General features: G+C 37.3%; 3 protein-coding genes across 3 annotated transcripts in view; 1 reads left to right on the forward strand and 2 right to left on the reverse strand.

Annotated features, from left to right (window-relative positions):
* LOC116031865 (UDP-N-acetylglucosamine--dolichyl-phosphate N-acetylglucosaminephosphotransferase-like) overlaps window positions 1–8,231 on the reverse strand; it is a 14,336-nt gene extending 6,105 nt beyond the window's left edge. The window contains exons 1-2 of the mRNA XM_031274199.1: window positions 7,867–8,231; window positions 7,646–7,733 (exon numbers count right to left, since the gene is read on the reverse strand). Of these exons, the coding sequence (XP_031130059.1) occupies window positions 7,646–7,733; window positions 7,867–8,231 (453 nt within the window). The remainder of the gene's footprint in view (window positions 1–7,645; window positions 7,734–7,866) is intronic.
* On the reverse strand, window positions 421–845 carry LOC116031870 (PR domain zinc finger protein 2-like). Its single transcript, XM_031274207.1, has one exon. The coding sequence runs from the start codon at window positions 817–819 to the stop codon at window positions 421–423; it is 399 nt and encodes a 132-aa protein (XP_031130067.1). The 5' UTR covers window positions 820–845.
* A 3,755-nt stretch (window positions 8,232–11,986) lies between the features above and the next one.
* Window positions 11,987–18,576, forward strand: LOC116033640 (ammonium transporter 3 member 1-like). The gene is made up of 5 exons (XM_031276397.1): window positions 11,987–12,303; window positions 13,237–13,573; window positions 15,491–15,776; window positions 17,003–17,341; window positions 18,354–18,576. Exons 1-5 carry the CDS (start codon window positions 11,987–11,989, stop codon window positions 18,536–18,538), a joined length of 1,464 nt encoding a protein of 487 aa, XP_031132257.1. The 3' UTR covers window positions 18,539–18,576.
* The last annotated feature ends 1,146 nt before the right edge of the window (window positions 18,577–19,722 follow it).

Consider the following 19,722-nt stretch of genomic DNA (forward strand, 5'->3'; position numbering starts at 1 on the left):
CATCCCAAAGCTCTCCACTGCTTGACTAAACTTTCCAAACCATGCTCGCGAGCTTTGTTTCAGTCCATACAATGATCTTCGAAGTCGGCATACTTTCCCAGACTCCCCCTGAGCAACAAACCCAGGAGGTTGCTCCATGTACACTTCTTCATGAAGATCCCCATGCAAAAAGGCATTCTTGATATCAAGCTGATGCAGTGGCCAATCTTTAATGGCTGCCATTGAAATGAGTAACCTGACAGAAGTCAGCTTAGCCACAGGAGAAAAAGTGTCAGAATAATCAACCCCATAGGTTTGGGCATATCCTTTAGCCACAAGACGGGCTTTCAATCTAGCAACAGACCCATCAGAATTTACCTTGACAGCAAACACCCACTTACAACCAATAGGCCTCTTACCTGCAGGCATGGCAACCAACTCCTAAGTATCATTGTGATCCAAAGCATTCATCTCCTCAATCATAGCAGTTCGCCACCCAGGATGAGACAAGGCTTCCTTAACAGTTTTAGGAATGGACACGGAATCAAGGGAAGCAACAAAAGAACAGGAGACAGAGGACAGCTGAGCATATGATGCAAAAGAGGATATAGGATAAGTGCAACTGCGTTTACCTTTTCGAACAGCAATAGGAAGGGTATCATTCAACACTGGATCAACTGACTTAGAGGTGGTGTCAGGGATCGGAGTAGGTACCGAGGTAGGAAGAGGAGCTTGAGGCAAAGCAGGAACGGGAGCAGCAGGCTGAGGGCGACGAGAATAGACTTGTAAAACTGGAGGAGTGGGAACAGGCATAGGGACAGATGTCGTGACTGTATACATCAAGATATCATCCCCTCATCCTCCCCCTGACCAATGGCATCCGGATAAGAAGGAAAGAAAGGAACATCCTCGTGAAAAGTGACATCAATAGAAACAAGGTACCTACCAAGCTCTGGAGAGTAACACCTGTACCCTTTTTGCACACGAGAATAACCAAGAAACACACACTTCAGAGACTTTGGATCAAGCTTGGTGAGGTTAGGGCGGACATCTCGAACAAAACATACACAACCAAATATACGGGGGTCAATATGAAACAAAGGTTGTGATGGACACAGAATATGGTACGGAGTTTTCCCATCCAAAACCACAGAGGGCATGCGATTGATTAAAAAACAGGCAGTGGAAACGGCATCAGCCCAAAACTGCTTAGGAACCCCCCTTTGAAACAATAAGGCCCTTGCAGTTTCAAGAGTTTCAAGCAAATGCCGATTCTTGCGCTCAGCTACCCCATTTTGGGAAGGTGTGTCAACACAAGAAGATTGATGCAACATACCCATGCCATGCATATAAGAGGAAAAGGGGTATGAGAAATACTCTTTAGCATTGTCACTCGTAATATTTTGACATGTACCCCAAATTGAGTTTTAATTTCAGCACAGAATCCACGAAACACATCAAACAATTCAGAACGAGACTTCATTAAATATAACCATGTCATTCGAGAGAAATCATCAACAAAGGTAACAAAATACTTATAGCCAAGTTTAGAAGTCACAGAACACGGACCCCAAACATCTGAATGTACTAACTCAAACAAAGTAGACACACGTTTGCTAACTCTAGGACTCAAATGCACACGACGGTGCTTAGAAAACTCACACGACTNATGACTTCAATACCCAGGAAGTACTTTAGTGGTCCCAAATCCTTTGTCTGAAATTGACTATGAAGGAATGACTTAAGAGATGAAATTCCTTCGGTGTCACTCCCCGTAATGACAATGTCATCCACATAGACCACTAACCAGATTATGTCTGTTTTGGACCACTTGTAGAACATTGAGTGATCCGATTTACTTTTCATCATCCCAAAGCTCTCCACTGCTTGACTAAACTTTCCAAACCATGCTCGCGAGCTTTGTTTCAGTCCATACAATGATCTTCGAAGTCGGCATACTTTCCCAGACTCCCCCTGAGCAACAAACCCAGGAGGTTGCTCCATGTACACTTCTTCATGAAGATCCCCATGCAAAAAGGCATTCTTGATATCAAGCTGATGCAGTGGCCAATCTTTAATGGCTGCCATTGAAATGAGTAACCTGACAGAAGTCAGCTTAGCCACAGGAGAAAAAGTGTCAGAATAATCAACCCCATAGGTTTGGGCATATCCTTTAGCCACAAGACGGGCTTTCAATCTAGCAACAGACCCATCAGAATTTACCTTGACAGCAAACACCCACTTACAACCAATAGGCCTCTTACCTGCAGGCATGGCAACCAACTCCTAAGTATCATTGTGATCCAAAGCATTCATCTCCTCAATCATAGCAGTTCGCCACCCAGGATGAGACAAGGCTTCCTTAACAGTTTTAGGAATGGACACGGAATCAAGGGAAGCAACAAAAGAACAGGAGACAGAGGACAGCTGAGCATATGATGCAAAAGAGGATATAGGATAAGTGCAACTGCGTTTACCTTTTCGAACAGCAATAGGAAGGGTATCATTCAACACTGGATCAACTGACTTAGAGGTGGTGTCAGGGATCGGAGTAGGTACCGAGGTAGGAAGAGGAGCTTGAGGCAAAGCAGGAACGGGAGCAGCAGGCTGAGGGCGACGAGAATAGACTTGTAAAACTGGAGGAGTGGGAACAGGCATAGGGACAGATGTCGTGACTGTATACATCAAGATATCATCCCCTCATCCTCCCCCTGACCAATGGCATCCGGATAAGAAGGAAAGAAAGGAACATCCTCGTGAAAAGTGACATCAATAGAAACAAGGTACCTACCAAGCTCTGGAGAGTAACACCTGTACCCTTTTTGCACACGAGAATAACCAAGAAACACACACTTCAGAGACTTTGGATCAAGCTTGGTGAGGTTAGGGCGGACATCTCGAACAAAACATACACAACCAAATATACGGGGGTCAATATGAAACAAAGGTTGTGATGGACACAGAATATGGTACGGAGTTTTCCCATCCAAAACCACAGAGGGCATGCGATTGATTAAAAAACAGGCAGTGGAAACGGCATCAGCCCAAAACTGCTTAGGAACCCCCCTTTGAAACAATAAGGCCCTTGCAGTTTCAAGAGTTTCAAGCAAATGCCGATTCTTGCGCTCAGCTACCCCATTTTGGGAAGGTGTGTCAACACAAGAAGATTGATGCAACATACCCATGCCATGCATATAAGAGGAAAAGGGGTATGAGAAATACTCTTTAGCATTGTCACTCGTAATATTTTGACATGTACCCCAAATTGAGTTTTAATTTCAGCACAGAATCCACGAAACACATCAAACAATTCAGAACGAGACTTCATTAAATATAACCATGTCATTCGAGAGAAATCATCAACAAAGGTAACAAAATACTTATAGCCAAGTTTAGAAGTCACAGAACACGGACCCCAAACATCTGAATGTACTAACTCAAACAAAGTAGACACACGTTTGCTAACTCTAGGACTCAAATGCACACGACGGTGCTTAGAAAACTCACACGACTCACAATGTAAAAACGGTAAACTATGAAACTGTGGACACAATTTCTTCAACAACGGGAGGGAAGGATGCCCCAAATGACAATGAGCATCTACTGGAGTGACAGCACCCGAACAACCAACCAACTTTGACCTCTTGGTGTCAAGAATGTAGAGACCCCCAGACTCACGCCCCTCACCAATAACCCTCTTCGTCATAAGATCCTGAAACAGACAATGATCAGGGAAGAACGTNCCATGTACACTTCTTCATGAAGATCCCCATGCAAAAAGGCATTCTTGATATCAAGCTGATGCAGTGGCCAATCTTTAATGGCTGCCATTGAAATGAGTAACCTGACAGAAGTCAGCTTAGCCACAGGAGAAAAAGTGTCAGAATAATCAACCCCATAGGTTTGGGCATATCCTTTAGCCACAAGACGGGCTTTCAATCTAGCAACAGACCCATCAGAATTTACCTTGACAGCAAACACCCACTTACAACCAATAGGCCTCTTACCTGCAGGCATGGCAACCAACTCCTAAGTATCATTGTGATCCAAAGCATTCATCTCCTCAATCATAGCAGTTCGCCACCCAGGATGAGACAAGGCTTCCTTAACAGTTTTAGGAATGGACACGGAATCAAGGGAAGCAACAAAAGAACAGGAGACAGAGGACAGCTGAGCATATGATGCAAAAGAGGATATAGGATAAGTGCAACTGCGTTTACCTTTTCGAACAGCAATAGGAAGGGTATCATTCAACACTGGATCAACTGACTTAGAGGTGGTGTCAGGGATCGGAGTAGGTACCGAGGTAGGAAGAGGAGCTTGAGGCAAAGCAGGAACGGGAGCAGCAGGCTGAGGGCGACGAGAATAGACTTGTAAAACTGGAGGAGTGGGAACAGGCATAGGGACAGATGTCGTGACTGTATACATCAAGATATCATCCCCTCATCCTCCCCCTGACCAATGGCATCCGGATAAGAAGGAAAGAAAGGAACATCCTCGTGAAAAGTGACATCAATAGAAACAAGGTACCTACCAAGCTCTGGAGAGTAACACCTGTACCCTTTTTGCACACGAGAATAACCAAGAAACACACACTTCAGAGACTTTGGATCAAGCTTGGTGAGGTTAGGGCGGACATCTCGAACAAAACATACACAACCAAATATACGGGGGTCAATATGAAACAAAGGTTGTGATGGACACAGAATATGGTACGGAGTTTTCCCATCCAAAACCACAGAGGGCATGCGATTGATTAAAAAACAGGCAGTGGAAACGGCATCAGCCCAAAACTGCTTAGGAACCCCCCTTTGAAACAATAAGGCCCTTGCAGTTTCAAGAGTTTCAAGCAAATGCCGATTCTTGCGCTCAGCTACCCCATTTTGGGAAGGTGTGTCAACACAAGAAGATTGATGCAACATACCCATGCCATGCATATAAGAGGAAAAGGGGTATGAGAAATACTCTTTAGCATTGTCACTCGTAATATTTTGACATGTACCCCAAATTGAGTTTTAATTTCAGCACAGAATCCACGAAACACATCAAACAATTCAGAACGAGACTTCATTAAATATAACCATGTCATTCGAGAGAAATCATCAACAAAGGTAACAAAATACTTATAGCCAAGTTTAGAAGTCACAGAACACGGACCCCAAACATCTGAATGTACTAACTCAAACAAAGTAGACACACGTTTGCTAACTCTAGGACTCAAATGCACACGACGGTGCTTAGAAAACTCACACGACTCACAATGTAAAAACGGTAAACTATGAAACTGTGGACACAATTTCTTCAACAACGGGAGGGAAGGATGCCCCAAATGACAATGAGCATCTACTGGAGTGACAGCACCCGAACAACCAACCAACTTTGACCTCTTGGTGTCAAGAATGTAGAGACCCCCAGACTCACGCCCCTCACCAATAACCCTCTTCGTCATAAGATCCTGAAACAGACACTCACCAATAACCCTCTTCGTCATAAGATCCTGAAACAGACAATGACCAATAACCCTCTTCGTCATAAGATCCTGAAACAGACAATGATCAGGGAACCTCTTCGTCATAAGATCCTGAAACAGACAATGATCAGGGAAGAACTTCGTCATAAGATCCTGAAACAGACAATGATCAGGGAAGAACGTAATCATAAGATCCTGAAACAGACAATGATCAGGGAAGAACGTAAGAACAGTTTAAAGCACGGGTAAGCTGGCTGACCGAAATCAAATTGAACGAGAAATTAGGGAGGTGCAAGACAGATTGTAAGGGGAGTGTGGGGATTGGCGTAATGGAGCCAGACCCAAGTACATGGGAGGTGGACCCATCCGCTAAAGTGACAGGGGAACTATGTGGAGAAGAAGAAATGGAGGAAAATAAACTCGAATTACCTGTCATATGGTCTGTGGCACCCGAGTCTATAACCCATTTGGATGATGATGAGAGAAGACAAGAGGTCGGGTTACCTGAGTCAGCAATTGCAGTGACCGAAGAGGATGAATGCTTCAAAGAGTCTTGGTATTGAGAAAACTTGGCAAACTCATCAGCAGAGACCATGATAGTCTTGGAAGATGCCTCAGGTGTAGATGCAACATTTGGCAGAAGAATTCCTACGATCCTTTTGCAACTCCCGACAGTCCTCCTTATATGCCCTGGCTTTTGACAATAGTGACACACAATGGTGGAAGTACGCCCCTGGGAATATCCATTGTTCCCACTGTGAGGATGACCGGAAGTGTGCCCTTGGGAGTTGCCACCATTCCCATTGTGAGGATTACGACTAACAAGAGCACTATTAGGTGGGATGGGAACTTCGGGTATCTTGGACTGCTCGGATCGAATCAAGCGAGGGAAGACATCAGCTAGGGTAGGGATTTCAGATGTACTAAGAATTGTGGACCTAGCTGTGTCAAACTCAGAAGGAAGACCTGCCAAAAAACTCATAACAGCCAATTGTTCACGTTGCTTTTGTTGCTCTTTAATGTCAGCAGTGAATGGCATGAGTTTATTAAGGGCCTCATATGTTTTCTTAAATTCCATAAAGTAAGCAGTAAGAGACAAATTTTGCTTCTCGGCACGGTAAAAAGACTTGCAAACATCATACATACGAATGATATTCCCCTTCCCAGAGTACAAGTATTCCAAATAATCTATCAATTCTTTAACAGAAGAACAATGACTAACAAACCCAAGAATACCCTCATCTATAGAATTACGAATTTGTAAGAGCAAACGTGCATCATCCTTCACCCAATTAGCATCCTCTTTGGTCTCAGTGAGGTGGTCTTTTCTATCCAAACTAGTGAGATAAAGCTTAATGACCAGACACCACTCTAAGTAATTAGAATCATTAAGCTTACAGTCCGTGATTTTGGAATTCACAGGAACAATATCAGTAACAACAATCGACTTATTCTCAGCCATACCCACAAAAAATGGAGCCCAAACAGATCAGAAACAGACAGAAAACAGTAACCGGAGGGCGTACGAGACAATCTGATTGAAGACCCGCACTAACCGAAGCAACACTGGTCAAACCAAGACCAGATCCGAGATCCCTGGAGCAAGGCGAGCCCGGAGACGTCGGCCGGGAAATTTTCCGGCGGCCGGAGGTGGCGCACGCGCCGACGCGTGGCGACAGTGACGGCGGCGCGTGAGCTTCACGCGCAGGCAGATCGGCGGCGGACTTTGCAGGCGAGGTCGCCGGACGCCGGCGAGCCGTCGTGGGTGGGCGGTGACGACAGTGAGCAAAAAAAAAAAAGTATTTTGTTTATAACCTAGGCTGTGATACCATGTTCAAAGGTTTTAGGAAGAATACCTTGACTGGTAGCTCTGTCTCACAAGGTTTTGAGGAGAGTACATCATCCTATATATATGACTTTGGAGGACATTCTGTATGGTAACCTCAAAACCCTAGTTTCCAACTTTCCTAATATATAGGATACCATATGTGATGAATATACCTTATAACACTAACCAGTGAACCCTTCTTCCAAGCCCCAAGGTACAGTGGATTGGTGTGCATTACATTAGAAGTACTTTTTGTTTTTTTTTTTAATCTTCAGAAGACTTGACATAACTTTTTAGAATGTCTTTCAATTTTATTTCATTTTTCTAAATGAAACATAGGAAAAATATAAACAGAAGCATACACTTACATTTGAATCAGCTGTGAAGTTAAAGTACTGAAACAAGATAGCCACAACCAAGAAAACGGTCCCAACAACAATACCCAGTGATTCAGGTCTGCAAAATATTAGCCTCTAATATTTAGTGCATACAGCAGGTACAAAACTTAAGGAGGAATCACCAAATGATATAGAAATCAAATTGAATCAAAATGATGAATATGGAATTATAGAAAAGAGAAGAGGATTACACTTTAATGGTGCCTTGAGGAGTGCCCCTCTTGTTGATATCATATCCGAATAAGTTCTTTCTAAGAAGGTATTTCGAGGCCACGGGGATCATAGCTAGGGTTACGAAGTAACCAAGCAAGCTAATAATAGCATTGATGATGATGGATCTCCGGAGCTCCGATTCGATTCGGTAGTGGTAGTAGATCAAGTAGAAGTACGGGATTGAGAAAATTGCAGTGCATTTGAACATTAATGGAGCTTTTGAAGGGGTGATCTTCGGCTCGGACGAGGCATCATCAGGCGTTGGAACCGGTTTGGAATCGCCGGATTCCGGTTTAGCAGCCACGCCAGCAGGTTCTTTTGAAGCTCGTTTCCTAGCTCCCATGGCTGACTCACAGTTTCTCCCGCCTGCTCGGTCAGGTTATGACATCTACTTCCGTCAGTTTTTTTATTGGAATTTTTTGGTCTGGTTATTGAAAAACGGAAAGATTAACAAATGGGAATAGGAGAAGAGAAAATCAGAAAACACCCACAAGTTTACTAACACAGTTTTTCATTTTGAAAATTAAAAACAATTTTTTTTATACGTAGATGAACTTTCCATACATACAAAGAACTAATTTGCCCATAATGCAAATTTTTTCATTTTTTGAATGCTAATTACATTGAATTAATGATGACCATTAATCTTTTGTTTTATACAACTTAGATTAATTAGTTCTCACATACTCATGATAAAAGGGTTTTCATATATATATATATATATATATATATATATATATATATAGAGTCATGATCAGGTGTGGCATGGTCATTAGGTGTGGTCGTGTAGCCTATTTTAAGCCATTAGATCATATCAACTCATTAAATCAACCCGCAATATATATGTTACAGAACACACCATTATACGTACTAAAACGCACCAGAGTACCGATAAAACACATCATTCCACACAATATACCAAATGCACATATTCACTTAAAATTCATCAATATACTTAATAAAACACATCATTCTACGTATTAAAATGTACCACAATGTGCCTCATGTTAGATTATAAACATGCACTATTACACTTATTAGAAAATATGTGTTCAAATACACATCATTCAACGTATTAAAATGCACCAGAGGACAGATTAAAACACACCATTTCACAGCACACGTAACTTATTAGAAATACGTGTTAAAATATACACCATTCAATGGATTAAAATGCACCAGACGACGTATTAGAACCACTAATCCACAACACAGTTACACATCATTCTACGTATGAAAATGCACCAGCGGATAGATTAAAACACACCATTCCACAACACAGATAATGCACCAACATACGTAATAAAACGCACCACAGCATGTATTCAAACGCACCACACTATGTACTAAAATGCACCATTCCAATTCACGTAATATAAATACTAAAATTACCATAATAACCCCACTTAAACATACGCGAATTTCAGTGGGACTAATGAAATTGGACAGTGCAGATTAGGCCGCATGACCGCACCGGAGCTCGCTGCCGCATTTGAACAAAAATCTATATACATATATACATACATATATATATATACACACACACACACACACACACACTTTTTAAAGATAAATTTATTAATGCACAAAAATACAAAGTTTAAGACTTAAAGTGATATATCCTTGGAAGACAACTTATTCTGTGGACTCGAGTCCAAAATATACTGAATGTTCACAATTTACATATTAATATTCACAATGCATTGCGCACCTTGTACCAAAATGTTAGGAGATGAATTCTGAGTATTCTAGGTAATCGTTCTGTGTATTCTAGGCAATCGTTCTGTGTATTCTTGACAACCGTTCTGTGTATTCATGTTAATAACACATGTTGTGATGTGTTTGTGCATTCGAATGCTTAGGAGGATGAGTTCTATGTATTTTGTGTCAATATTCTGTGCATTCATGTTATTAACACAGGTTGTGATGTGTTTGTGCATTCGAATGTTAGGAGTATGAGTTCTGTGTATTTTGTGTCAATATTCTGTGTATTCTAGGCAAACGTTATGTGTATTCTAGGCAAACATTCTGTGTATTCTAGATAAGGATTCTGTGTATTATAGATAATGAATTCCCTGGAGTCATTCGCGTCCGTCTCCACTAACATCGAAACGACGTAGTTTCAGACCAAGGTCCACAGTGCACTGTGGACCCTGGTCCACGATATAACGATTGGCAAATTTTATTGTGGACCGTGGTTCACATAGCACTATAGATTAGGTCAAAAAACTATGTTGTTCGAAGTTTTGTGTTAACAATGATAGACGGAAAATTCTGTTGTGGTCCATGTATCAACCTTTCTCATTTTTTGGTTTCATTTTATATACATAGTAGTTTCATTACAGTACAACTACAATATCATTCTAATTCAACTACAGTTTCATTTGACAATATACACACAATATACGAAATTGACTATTTAGTTGCATTTTATATACAATGTAGTTTCATTACAACAAGACTAAAGTTATTCAACTATAGTTTCATTTGACAATATACACTCAATATGTGAGACATGCTATTCAATTTCATTTGATACACAATGTAGTTTCATTTCAACACCACCAAAGTATCATTCTAATTAAACTACATTTTCATTTAATAATATACATTCAATATGTGAGACTTAGCTTGTTATTCAGTTTCATTCCGGCACCACTAAAATATCATTCTTATTCATCTACAGTTTTTTTTTAACAATCTCAATTCATCAATATGTGAGACATACTATTCAATTTCATTTTATACGCACTATAATTTCATTAAATCACAAGTATCATTATAAGTATAATTTCATTAGCTAATATACAATCAATATATAGAATCTATCTATTATGTGTGCGTGTGTGTATGATTTTTTTTTTTTAAATCTCGCCTCAGGTTCCTGGAAATTCCATGTGTACTGCCAAAACACTAAAAGCAAAAACAAAACTCACATTCATTTTGGAGCACCGTGCCTGCAAGACTTGAAGAAAATGCATGCTACATACCCACGCAAATTTGACCGCCCTAAACGAACAAATTAATAATGAAATGCCAAAATAAAGTGTGTCAGGGCATTTTGTTTTGATGTTTCATCAGCCGGCCTCCACGATGAACAAGCCAAACCTCAAGCTGTGAAGAGGGTGGAGGCGGAGGAGCAGGATAGTTTTGTAAATCTGGGTGCTGGGACAGTTTTGTAATGTGTATACATACACATATATAGGTCTAGATCAGGTACAAGAGACTCCTCAAGTGTAGAATACGCATAAATCTCAATCATTAAATTCAACAAGATCTGTTGCTCTTTAAAAAAATTTATACTTCGAATTAACAAAAAATGTGCAATTAAAAACACAAAAACATGCACTTAAAGACACAAAAATGTGCATTTAAATGTCAAAATTCTACCATTGAAGGTATAAATATGTGCAATTGAAGCAATTTATGGTACCAAAAAGAAAAATTATTCAACAAGTGTTATTGAATCAATTGTCCATATAAATCAATTTGTTCTCACAAATTTCATTAGAAATTTATTTATAGATTTTTTTTTAGAAAAGAAATTTAATTATAGATTATTTGTATAGAAGGCAAAACATATAATAAACACTTACCCATAATTGTGCCCTTGAAGACAAAAAAAATTAACAAAAAAAAAAACATGAATTTGAAGGCATACAAATGCGCCAAAATTCTTTACTCAAAGTTACAAAGATTTGCACTCAAAGAAAAAACTAAGTATTGAGACAGAACATATGCACTCGAAGAAGAAAAATATGTCATTGAAGAAGGAAAAATGTGCACAAAAAAACATTTAAACTTACCTACACAAAATTACAAAAATGTCACCCTGTATTTTTAATTCTTCTTTATTATGGATGGTTGATTTGGACTAGATCTATGGCCTGTGATTTAATCATATTTTTTTTTTACCTAAAAGGCTAAAACCATCCTTTGCATTTGATCTATATATATATAAAAGAAGTAACTTATTTTTTAGGTACTTTAGCTTGTCATTATCATGCATTTTATTTAATATTGAAAAATCATTATATAAACATATAAGCAAGCTGAGTTCCCAGTATTGAGGTCAAAGAAATTCATAATCAGCTAATCATGGCGGCAACGGTGGTGCCTCTGGCGTACCAGAACAACACGTCGACGGCGCCGGACTGGCTAAACAAAGGCGACAACGCATGGCAGATGATCTCCGCCACCTTAGTGGGGCTACAGAGCGTGCCGGGCCTCGTCATCCTCTACGGCAGCATCGTCAAGAAGAAATGGGCCGTTAACTCCGCTTTCATGGCGCTCTACGCTTTCGCCGCCGTCGTCATCTGCTGGGTCACCTGGGCGTACAAGATGTCCTTCGGCGACAAAATTCTCCCCTTCTTGGCCAAGCCCGGCCCTGCTCTCGCCCAAAAGTTCCTCATTAGGCAAGATATCATTCATTATATCATCATAAACCATACACCTATAAAGTTCATTTTTAATATATTCTCTCCCTCACTTTTTATACATCTAGATCAATTAATAGAGTCAGTAGTATTAAAAATAATAATAATAATAATAATTTAATATATAAGACTTGTCTTAGCTAATTATTATGTATTGTGATCACACTTTATTACTATTTCAAATGAATTATCACAGGTGCTAAGATAACTTGACTAAAATTATTTTTAACTCAATTTTTTATAATATTAAGTTTAATATTAATATATAAAATTTATATATTTAGAAATTAAATTAAAAAAATATTAAACATAAAATTCAAATGTAATTAAAAATAAAAAAAAATTACACTTTTTTGACCTAAGTTATATAGTAATTGTATGATTCATTGTATTTATTGATTGTGTGCCCAATTATTGTTTAAGTTATAATTGGCGTTGCAAATTTTCTCCTTTTTTTAATAGGTAGTGCCAACAAGTAAGGACAAATCTTACAATTATTCTATAACTTAGAAATAAAAAGTGTAATTTTTGTTTAAAAATACAAAAGAAAATTAAGCAAAGATGAAACATTTAGGCCATGTTTGGTAAACGGTTGTTGGTTGTTTGGGTTAGAAGGAATGATTTGTTGATAACATTAGCTAATTGTAGAAAGTTGTTTGATAAGTTAGCTATTAGCTCATAGCTGTTTGGTATAATTTCTTTTCTCAAAAAGCTAATTGAAAAAGCTGCTTTGAGTAGTTTTTTAAATTTTAGCATTTTGGAGTTACAAAAAGCTTATTAACCAAATACTTATATTGATTTTTTAACCAAATCAAATAACTAATATTGATGAAATAAGCCAAAATTGACTGATAGGTTGATTATTTACCAACAGGGCCTTAATTTGAGTAATGAATAAGTATACTATTGTAGGCAGGCCGCTCTCCCCGCCACCACCCACTACTTGAGCGACGGCGTCACAGTGGAAACCCCGCCAGCGACGCCGTTCTACCCCATGGCGTCGATGGTGTGGTTCCAGTGCGTGTTCGCGGCCATCACGGTGGTTATTCTGGCCGGGTCGGTGCTGGGTCGGATGAACATTAAGGCGTGGATGATGTTTGTGCCGCTGTGGCTGACGTTTTCGTACACCGTCGGAGCGTTCAGCCTATGGGGCGGCGGCTTCCTCTTCCACTGGGGTGTTATTGACTATTCAGGCGGCTATGTCATCCATCTCTCCTCTGGTATCGGCGGTATCACTGCTGCTTACTGGGTATGGATTCTTTTTTTTTTTTCCATTTTAATTGAAAAACTCAATACATTTAATTCCATTTTTAAACCTAGATTTATATGTATTATTTTAGTTTTAATTTTTTTTATTCAAAATATAGGGAGTGTTTGGTAAATAGGTATTAACTGATTGAATTAGTAAGTTTGACTAATTTATAGCATTAGCTATTGGGTGATTGTAGAAAAATGTTTAATAAATTAAGTGTTAGCTAATAGCTTATTATATGCAAAATGATTTTATCAAAAAAAGCTTATCAAAAATTAAAAGTTATTTTGAGCAGCTTTTTGAATTTTAACATTATAGAGCAATAAGCTATTACAAAAAGCTAATTAATCAAACACTTATATTGGTTGTTTAACCAAGTCAAACAGCTAATAGTGGTCAAATAAGTTAAAATTGTCTATAAGCTAACTATGTTACTAAACAGAGACATATTATTATTGTGGTATGACCATTTTTTGTTCTCCTTCAACAAATATATTTTAATGTTGTTAAATATAAAGGCATTTCAGTCTCTTTTATACAAAGTAGTTGACCCCTCTCTCCTAATTCTCAACTATAGTCCCCTGTCTTCTTCAATTGCAAATCGCACCTCTACACTAAAGTCTCCACAACAATGAAATGACACATAAAAATCTTGGATCAAAAAAGAAATTCACACTTAGAAATGAATAAATTGAAACGCATTCATATTTAATGCCATATAAATATATTTGTTGATGGAGGACAAAAAATTGTTATGTCACAATAATACTATAATCAACGGAGAAGTTCTAAAAAAAATAATAATAAAATATTACAGGTAAGTATAGGACAAAAAATAAAATTAATTCAACTAAATATTTAAGTTTAATTTAAATTATATAAATGAAAATTTAATGTAAAAATCATTTGAAAAGTAACGTTATTTTCGTTTGTTGTCGCTACTCTTTTGAAGGTTTATATGTAATCATTTTCATTTCACTCTCATTTTTTGTTATCATATTACTTACTCTATGTATACGACAATTTAAACAGTTTAATATATATGGAGTTTTCGAGATACAACTTCAAAATAATATTCCAATATAAAATCGAAAATTTATATTTGTACTCATCCAGTTAAACACATAGTATGACTTAGTCGTCATTGAAATATACATTTATATGTATAATCAATTTTTTTTTGAAAGAAGGAAGGAGAAGACCCGGAGTCGGGCTTTTTAATCCTTAAATTATGTGTAAATTAGTGATTTTAGACTCTGATGAAATATCAAATCAATTACTTTATTAAGTGACATATTATTGACAAAAATACTTCTAGAGAGACTAAAATCACTCATTCGCGTGTAAGAGATTACATGTGTGTTATATGTATAACTGAATGACAAAAAATGTAATTTAATTTCCTATATAAATTATATACAACTTTTGGTTTGAGTCTGTTCAGGTAACCTTGGCTGATTTTCGTCTTTGTGATTTTTGTCAGAAAGGTCACAAGGTAGAGTTTACTTAGAAGTGGTTGCGTGTTCATCTCATCACCTAAAAATTTATTAGTTCATGAACTATAAACATTTGTCAAGAAAAAAAAATTAAGTGTGTAGAATATAATTTTTGTAGAAGAAGTTATGAGTTGGAGTTGATCCAATTTCCTTAATAAAAAGAACAATAGTTAATCGGCCAAACTAGGTGGCCTAGTCGGCGCTTAAGAGGCCTAGGTGGTCGCTTAGCCGGTCAGCCGCCTAGACAACTATTTAAGGTGATACGCTAGGCGGTTCACCGGTGTCTAGCGCCTAGGCGGGGATTAACCGGTGTCTAGGCGGAATGTTTGCAACACTGTTTGTAGAAGAAATTATGAGTTGGAGTTGGATCCAATTTCCTTAATGAACATTTTTCATATATATTCCTTTGTGTTATTAGGTAGGACCAAGGAGCAAGGCGGACAGGGAGAGATTTCCACCAAATAATGTGCTGCTGATGTTGGCCGGGGCAGGGCTGTTGTGGATGGGGTGGGCCGGCTTCAACGGCGGCGATCCTTATAGCGCCAACGTCGATTCCTCCCTCGCCGTCCTCAACACCAACATTTGCGCCGCCACTAGCCTCCTTGTTTGGACTTGTCTTGACGTTATCTACTTTGAGAAACCCTCCGTTATTGGCGCCGTCCAGGGAATGATCACCGGCCTAGTCTGCATCACCCCCGGTGCTGGTATGACATATAATCCTCCATCATCATGAGTTTATTAGACAATTTGAATAATACCAATAATAGATCAGAGCAACACTAATCAAGTTGATTCGAAAATCACAATACTGATTCATGGGTGAGAGCCCTTATTAGACTTTTTAGTTCGAGTCGGTTATCTATATATAGTCAAAGTTTGTGATTTTTAATCATATAGAGTCGTAACTCATAAGCTAAAGTTTACCCGATGCATACATGCACCATCATATATTCATATCAACCCAAAAAAGGAGTACTATTGAGGCAATCGCAGTTAGATCAAATTAAGCGGTTAGTTGACTTGATAATTATAAAATTACAAATTTAGATTATGTTTAGAAAGCAGGAAAATGACTCATTTTCCAGAAAATGGTTTTATTTTCGGTGTTTGGTTGGATTCTGAAAAACTGTCTTTGCATGTTTTGTTCATTTTCCAAAAAATGGGTAGAAATGTATAATTATATATTTTTATTATTTTATTTAAAATATAAAAATATATAAACTAATAATATTTATTATTTTTTTTAAAAAAAAAAACTTGCTCTCGTTTCCGCTGGAAACCAGAGTCGTTCCAGCGGACTGATTTCCGCCGGAAAACAATCCGCCAGACTGGAGAGGGACGCTCTCTTGCCTGGAGTTATTCTCCGGAAAAAATAGTTTATTTTTCGTAGTCAATGGAAAACATTTTCCGTTGACCACATTTTTCGGATGTTGCCAAACACCAAAAGCCCGGAAAATGATTTGCGAAAATCATTTTCCGGGTTACCAAACACACCCTTAATTCCCAATGAGATCAGTCTATTGACCTTTTTGTTTAATTTGATTAGCTATAGGCAACTAACTTAATTACCAACTTGTGGTTCTCTACAAGTAAAGGCTACAAAACATGATTTACTCCTCACCCATCAAGTAATGACTATGATTTCTCTTATCACTAAAAAAATTAAATACCATCAACCCAAAGAAAGAGTACTATTGGGACAATCACAGTCAGACCAAACGATTGACTTGATGACTATAAAGTTATAAGTTCAATTCCCAAAGAGAGCAACCTATTTAATTTTTTGTTTGAGTAGATCAACTATAGACAACAAGCTTAGTTTACCAACTTGTAGTACTCTACAAAGTTACAAAACAGGATTTCCCTCAGACACTAACAAAAAAATACTATCAATAATTATGTTGGTGTTGTAATTGTTTGAATTGAACAGGTCTGGTGCAAGGATGGGCGGCCATAATCATGGGGATTCTCTCAGGAAGCGTTCCATGGGTCACAATGATTATTATCCACAAGAGGTGCCCTTTGCTCCAGAAAATCGACGACACCCTCGCCGTCTTTCATACCCACGCCGTAGCCGGCTTCCTCGGCGGCATTCTCACCGGCGTCTTCGCCGAGCCCGTCCTTTGCAACCTCTTCTTGCCGGTCACCAACACCAGGGGTAGCATTTACGGCGGCTCCGGCGGCATTCAGTTCCTGAAACAAATCGTCGGTGCCGGTTTCATCATCGGGTGGAACGTTGTAGTCACGTCCATCATCTGTCGAGTTATCGGTATACTAATAATGCTTAAAATTGAGATATGACAAAACCACTATTTTGATCCATCAATTATTTTCTATGTAGTTGTTAGTTTTTAATTTCAAAAGTAATTTGATCATCAAATTGTTTAAAATTTTGTCAATTAAACATTTTCGATAAATCAAATTGGTGATTTCTCTATTTTTAAAATTTCATCAATTTGATCATCGAAGGATTTAATTGAAAGAATTTTAAACAATTTGATGATCAAATTAGTTGAAATTAAAATCTAGGAACTGTATTGATAGTTCAGAAACAATTGAGGGTCAAAATGGTGATTTTCATTTTGAAAATTATTTTACTTTTGGTCTCTTGACTATTATACATGAATCACATTTTGTCGTTTACTATTAAAATTTTATAATTAGATGCATAACTATGTAGTTTATAACATATTTGATCCTGCCATCTAATTTTTTTGTCAATTATTATTGAAAGTGCTCCTTTCGGAAGAAACAAATGCAGTGTTCCTTTCCGAAGCGTTCCTTCCGAAAAAAGCAAATGCAGTGCTTCTTTCGGAAGGAGCACTTCAACCAATAGTTGACTGGGAAATTAATCCGCAGAACTAAATGTGATACAATTTACATAGTCACGCACCTAATTACAAAATTTTAATATTCAAAACCAAATGTGGTTCAAAGTTAATACTCTATTTGGTCCCGCAACTATTAGGATTTTACCACTTTAGTCATCGACTTTCAAACTTGTTCAATTTTATCTCCAACTATGTAATTTTTACCTAAAATAATCCTTGATCCTGATTGAGGATTGTTTTGGTTCACAGTTGCATAATTAGGGATGAAATTGAACAAGTTTAGAAGTTGATGACTAAAGTGATGACATTTTAATAGTCAATGGATCAAATTAAGTATAAACTCTGTGATTCATGTATAATAGTTAGAAGACCAAAGTAAAAGTTTCTCAATATATGTGTATCATTGTAAATGTGGCCGGCCATATATATAAAATTGTATTCCCGTGACAGGATTGATAGTGCCTTTGAGGATGTCGGAAGAACAACTAAAGATCGGCGACGATGCAGTACATGGGGAGGAGGCTTATGCTCTGTGGGGCGACGGAGAAACGTATGATTCGACAATTCATGGCACATCGCCGGAGGGCGACGGACTGCATCGGAATTTGTCTAGCGGAGCGACTCAAGTGGTGTAAAAATAATTGAAATTATAATGTGAATATTAAATTATTAATGAAACAACAATATAAACACCTGTAATTTGTCATGCATGACATGAAAGAATTGACAATTTATTAATACAACCTCTCTTTCGTTATAATCAGGTTGAGTTAATTCCATTTTTAGTCTTAGATTTATACGTGATAGTCCAATTTTTTTTAGTGAAAGATTCAATTTTGGTTATAATATTATTGTGGCATGACCATTGTTGGTCATTTATCAACAAAACAGTTTAGATATTGTTAAATACAAGAACATTTCGGTCATCAATTATAGATGTTTTTTCAAAAAAATAAACATAAAAAATATAGCGGTCCAACCTACCATATATGTATAAAAAATATTAAAATGTCTTTGTGTTTAACGATATTTCAACGATTTTGTTGATGGGAGACTAAAAATGGTCATATCGCAATAATACTAGGACCAAATGAACTAAAATTGAATTGTCACATATAAATCTATGACAAAAGATGAAATTAACTCTAATCAAGTTGAATAAAATGTATGTTCTAAATTTGATTTTCCATATGAGATGTTTATTAATTTTCTTGACTTTTTAATTAAATTAATTTATTTCTTTTTTGGTTATTTGTGGATTAAGACCATAAGATGAATTTCACCCAAAATATACATTAAAATAATGATTGTGATTTTTTCATAAATCATTATTTTATTAAACGTATCATGAATTATTTGTATTTTAGTCTCTATTGGAGAGTTCTACCCTTTCTTTTCACCAATGTAGTAGGTGGGACAATCAAAATATATATCACCAGGGTTCATAACTAGGGGTGTTCATTCGATTAACCGAACCGATTTAAACTTTTAACCGTTAACCAATTCGAAATTTGTGTTACCGAATTAACCGAATTGAATTTTTTTTCTTTCGATTAACCGATTAACCAAACTTTTAAAAACTAAAATTTAAAATCTTAAAAATAACACATAAAATAATAAATTCAATTAAAATAAAATAAAATACATATTATAATAAATTCATAACAAAATATACAAAAACAATACCGTAACAACATTATAAACATAAAAACACAAATTATAAACTCCAAACATCCATAACTTCAAATCTTCTATCCATAATATATATATATATATATATATATATATATATATATATATATATATATATATATATATA

This window comes from Ipomoea triloba, chromosome 10 (assembly GCF_003576645.1).
Source record: "Ipomoea triloba cultivar NCNSP0323 chromosome 10, ASM357664v1".
Classification (NCBI taxonomy): Eukaryota; Viridiplantae; Streptophyta; class Magnoliopsida; order Solanales; family Convolvulaceae; genus Ipomoea; species Ipomoea triloba.

Bases quoted from the DNA above. Each gene is read 5' to 3' on its own strand.
- LOC116033640 (XM_031276397.1), top strand. From the start codon at position 11,987: ATGGCGGCAACGGTGGTGCCTCTGGCGTACCAGAACAACACGTCGACG. The intron at 15,777-17,002 runs GTATGACATATA...TGAATTGAACAG, and splicing joins CTGCATCACCCCCGGTGCTG to GTCTGGTGCAAGGATGGGCG. The intron at 17,342-18,353 runs GTATACTAATAA...TTCCCGTGACAG, and splicing joins CATCATCTGTCGAGTTATCG to GATTGATAGTGCCTTTGAGG.
- LOC116031870 (XM_031274207.1), bottom strand. From the start codon at position 819: ATGTATACAGTCACGACATCTGTCCCTATGCCTGTTCCCACTCCTCCA.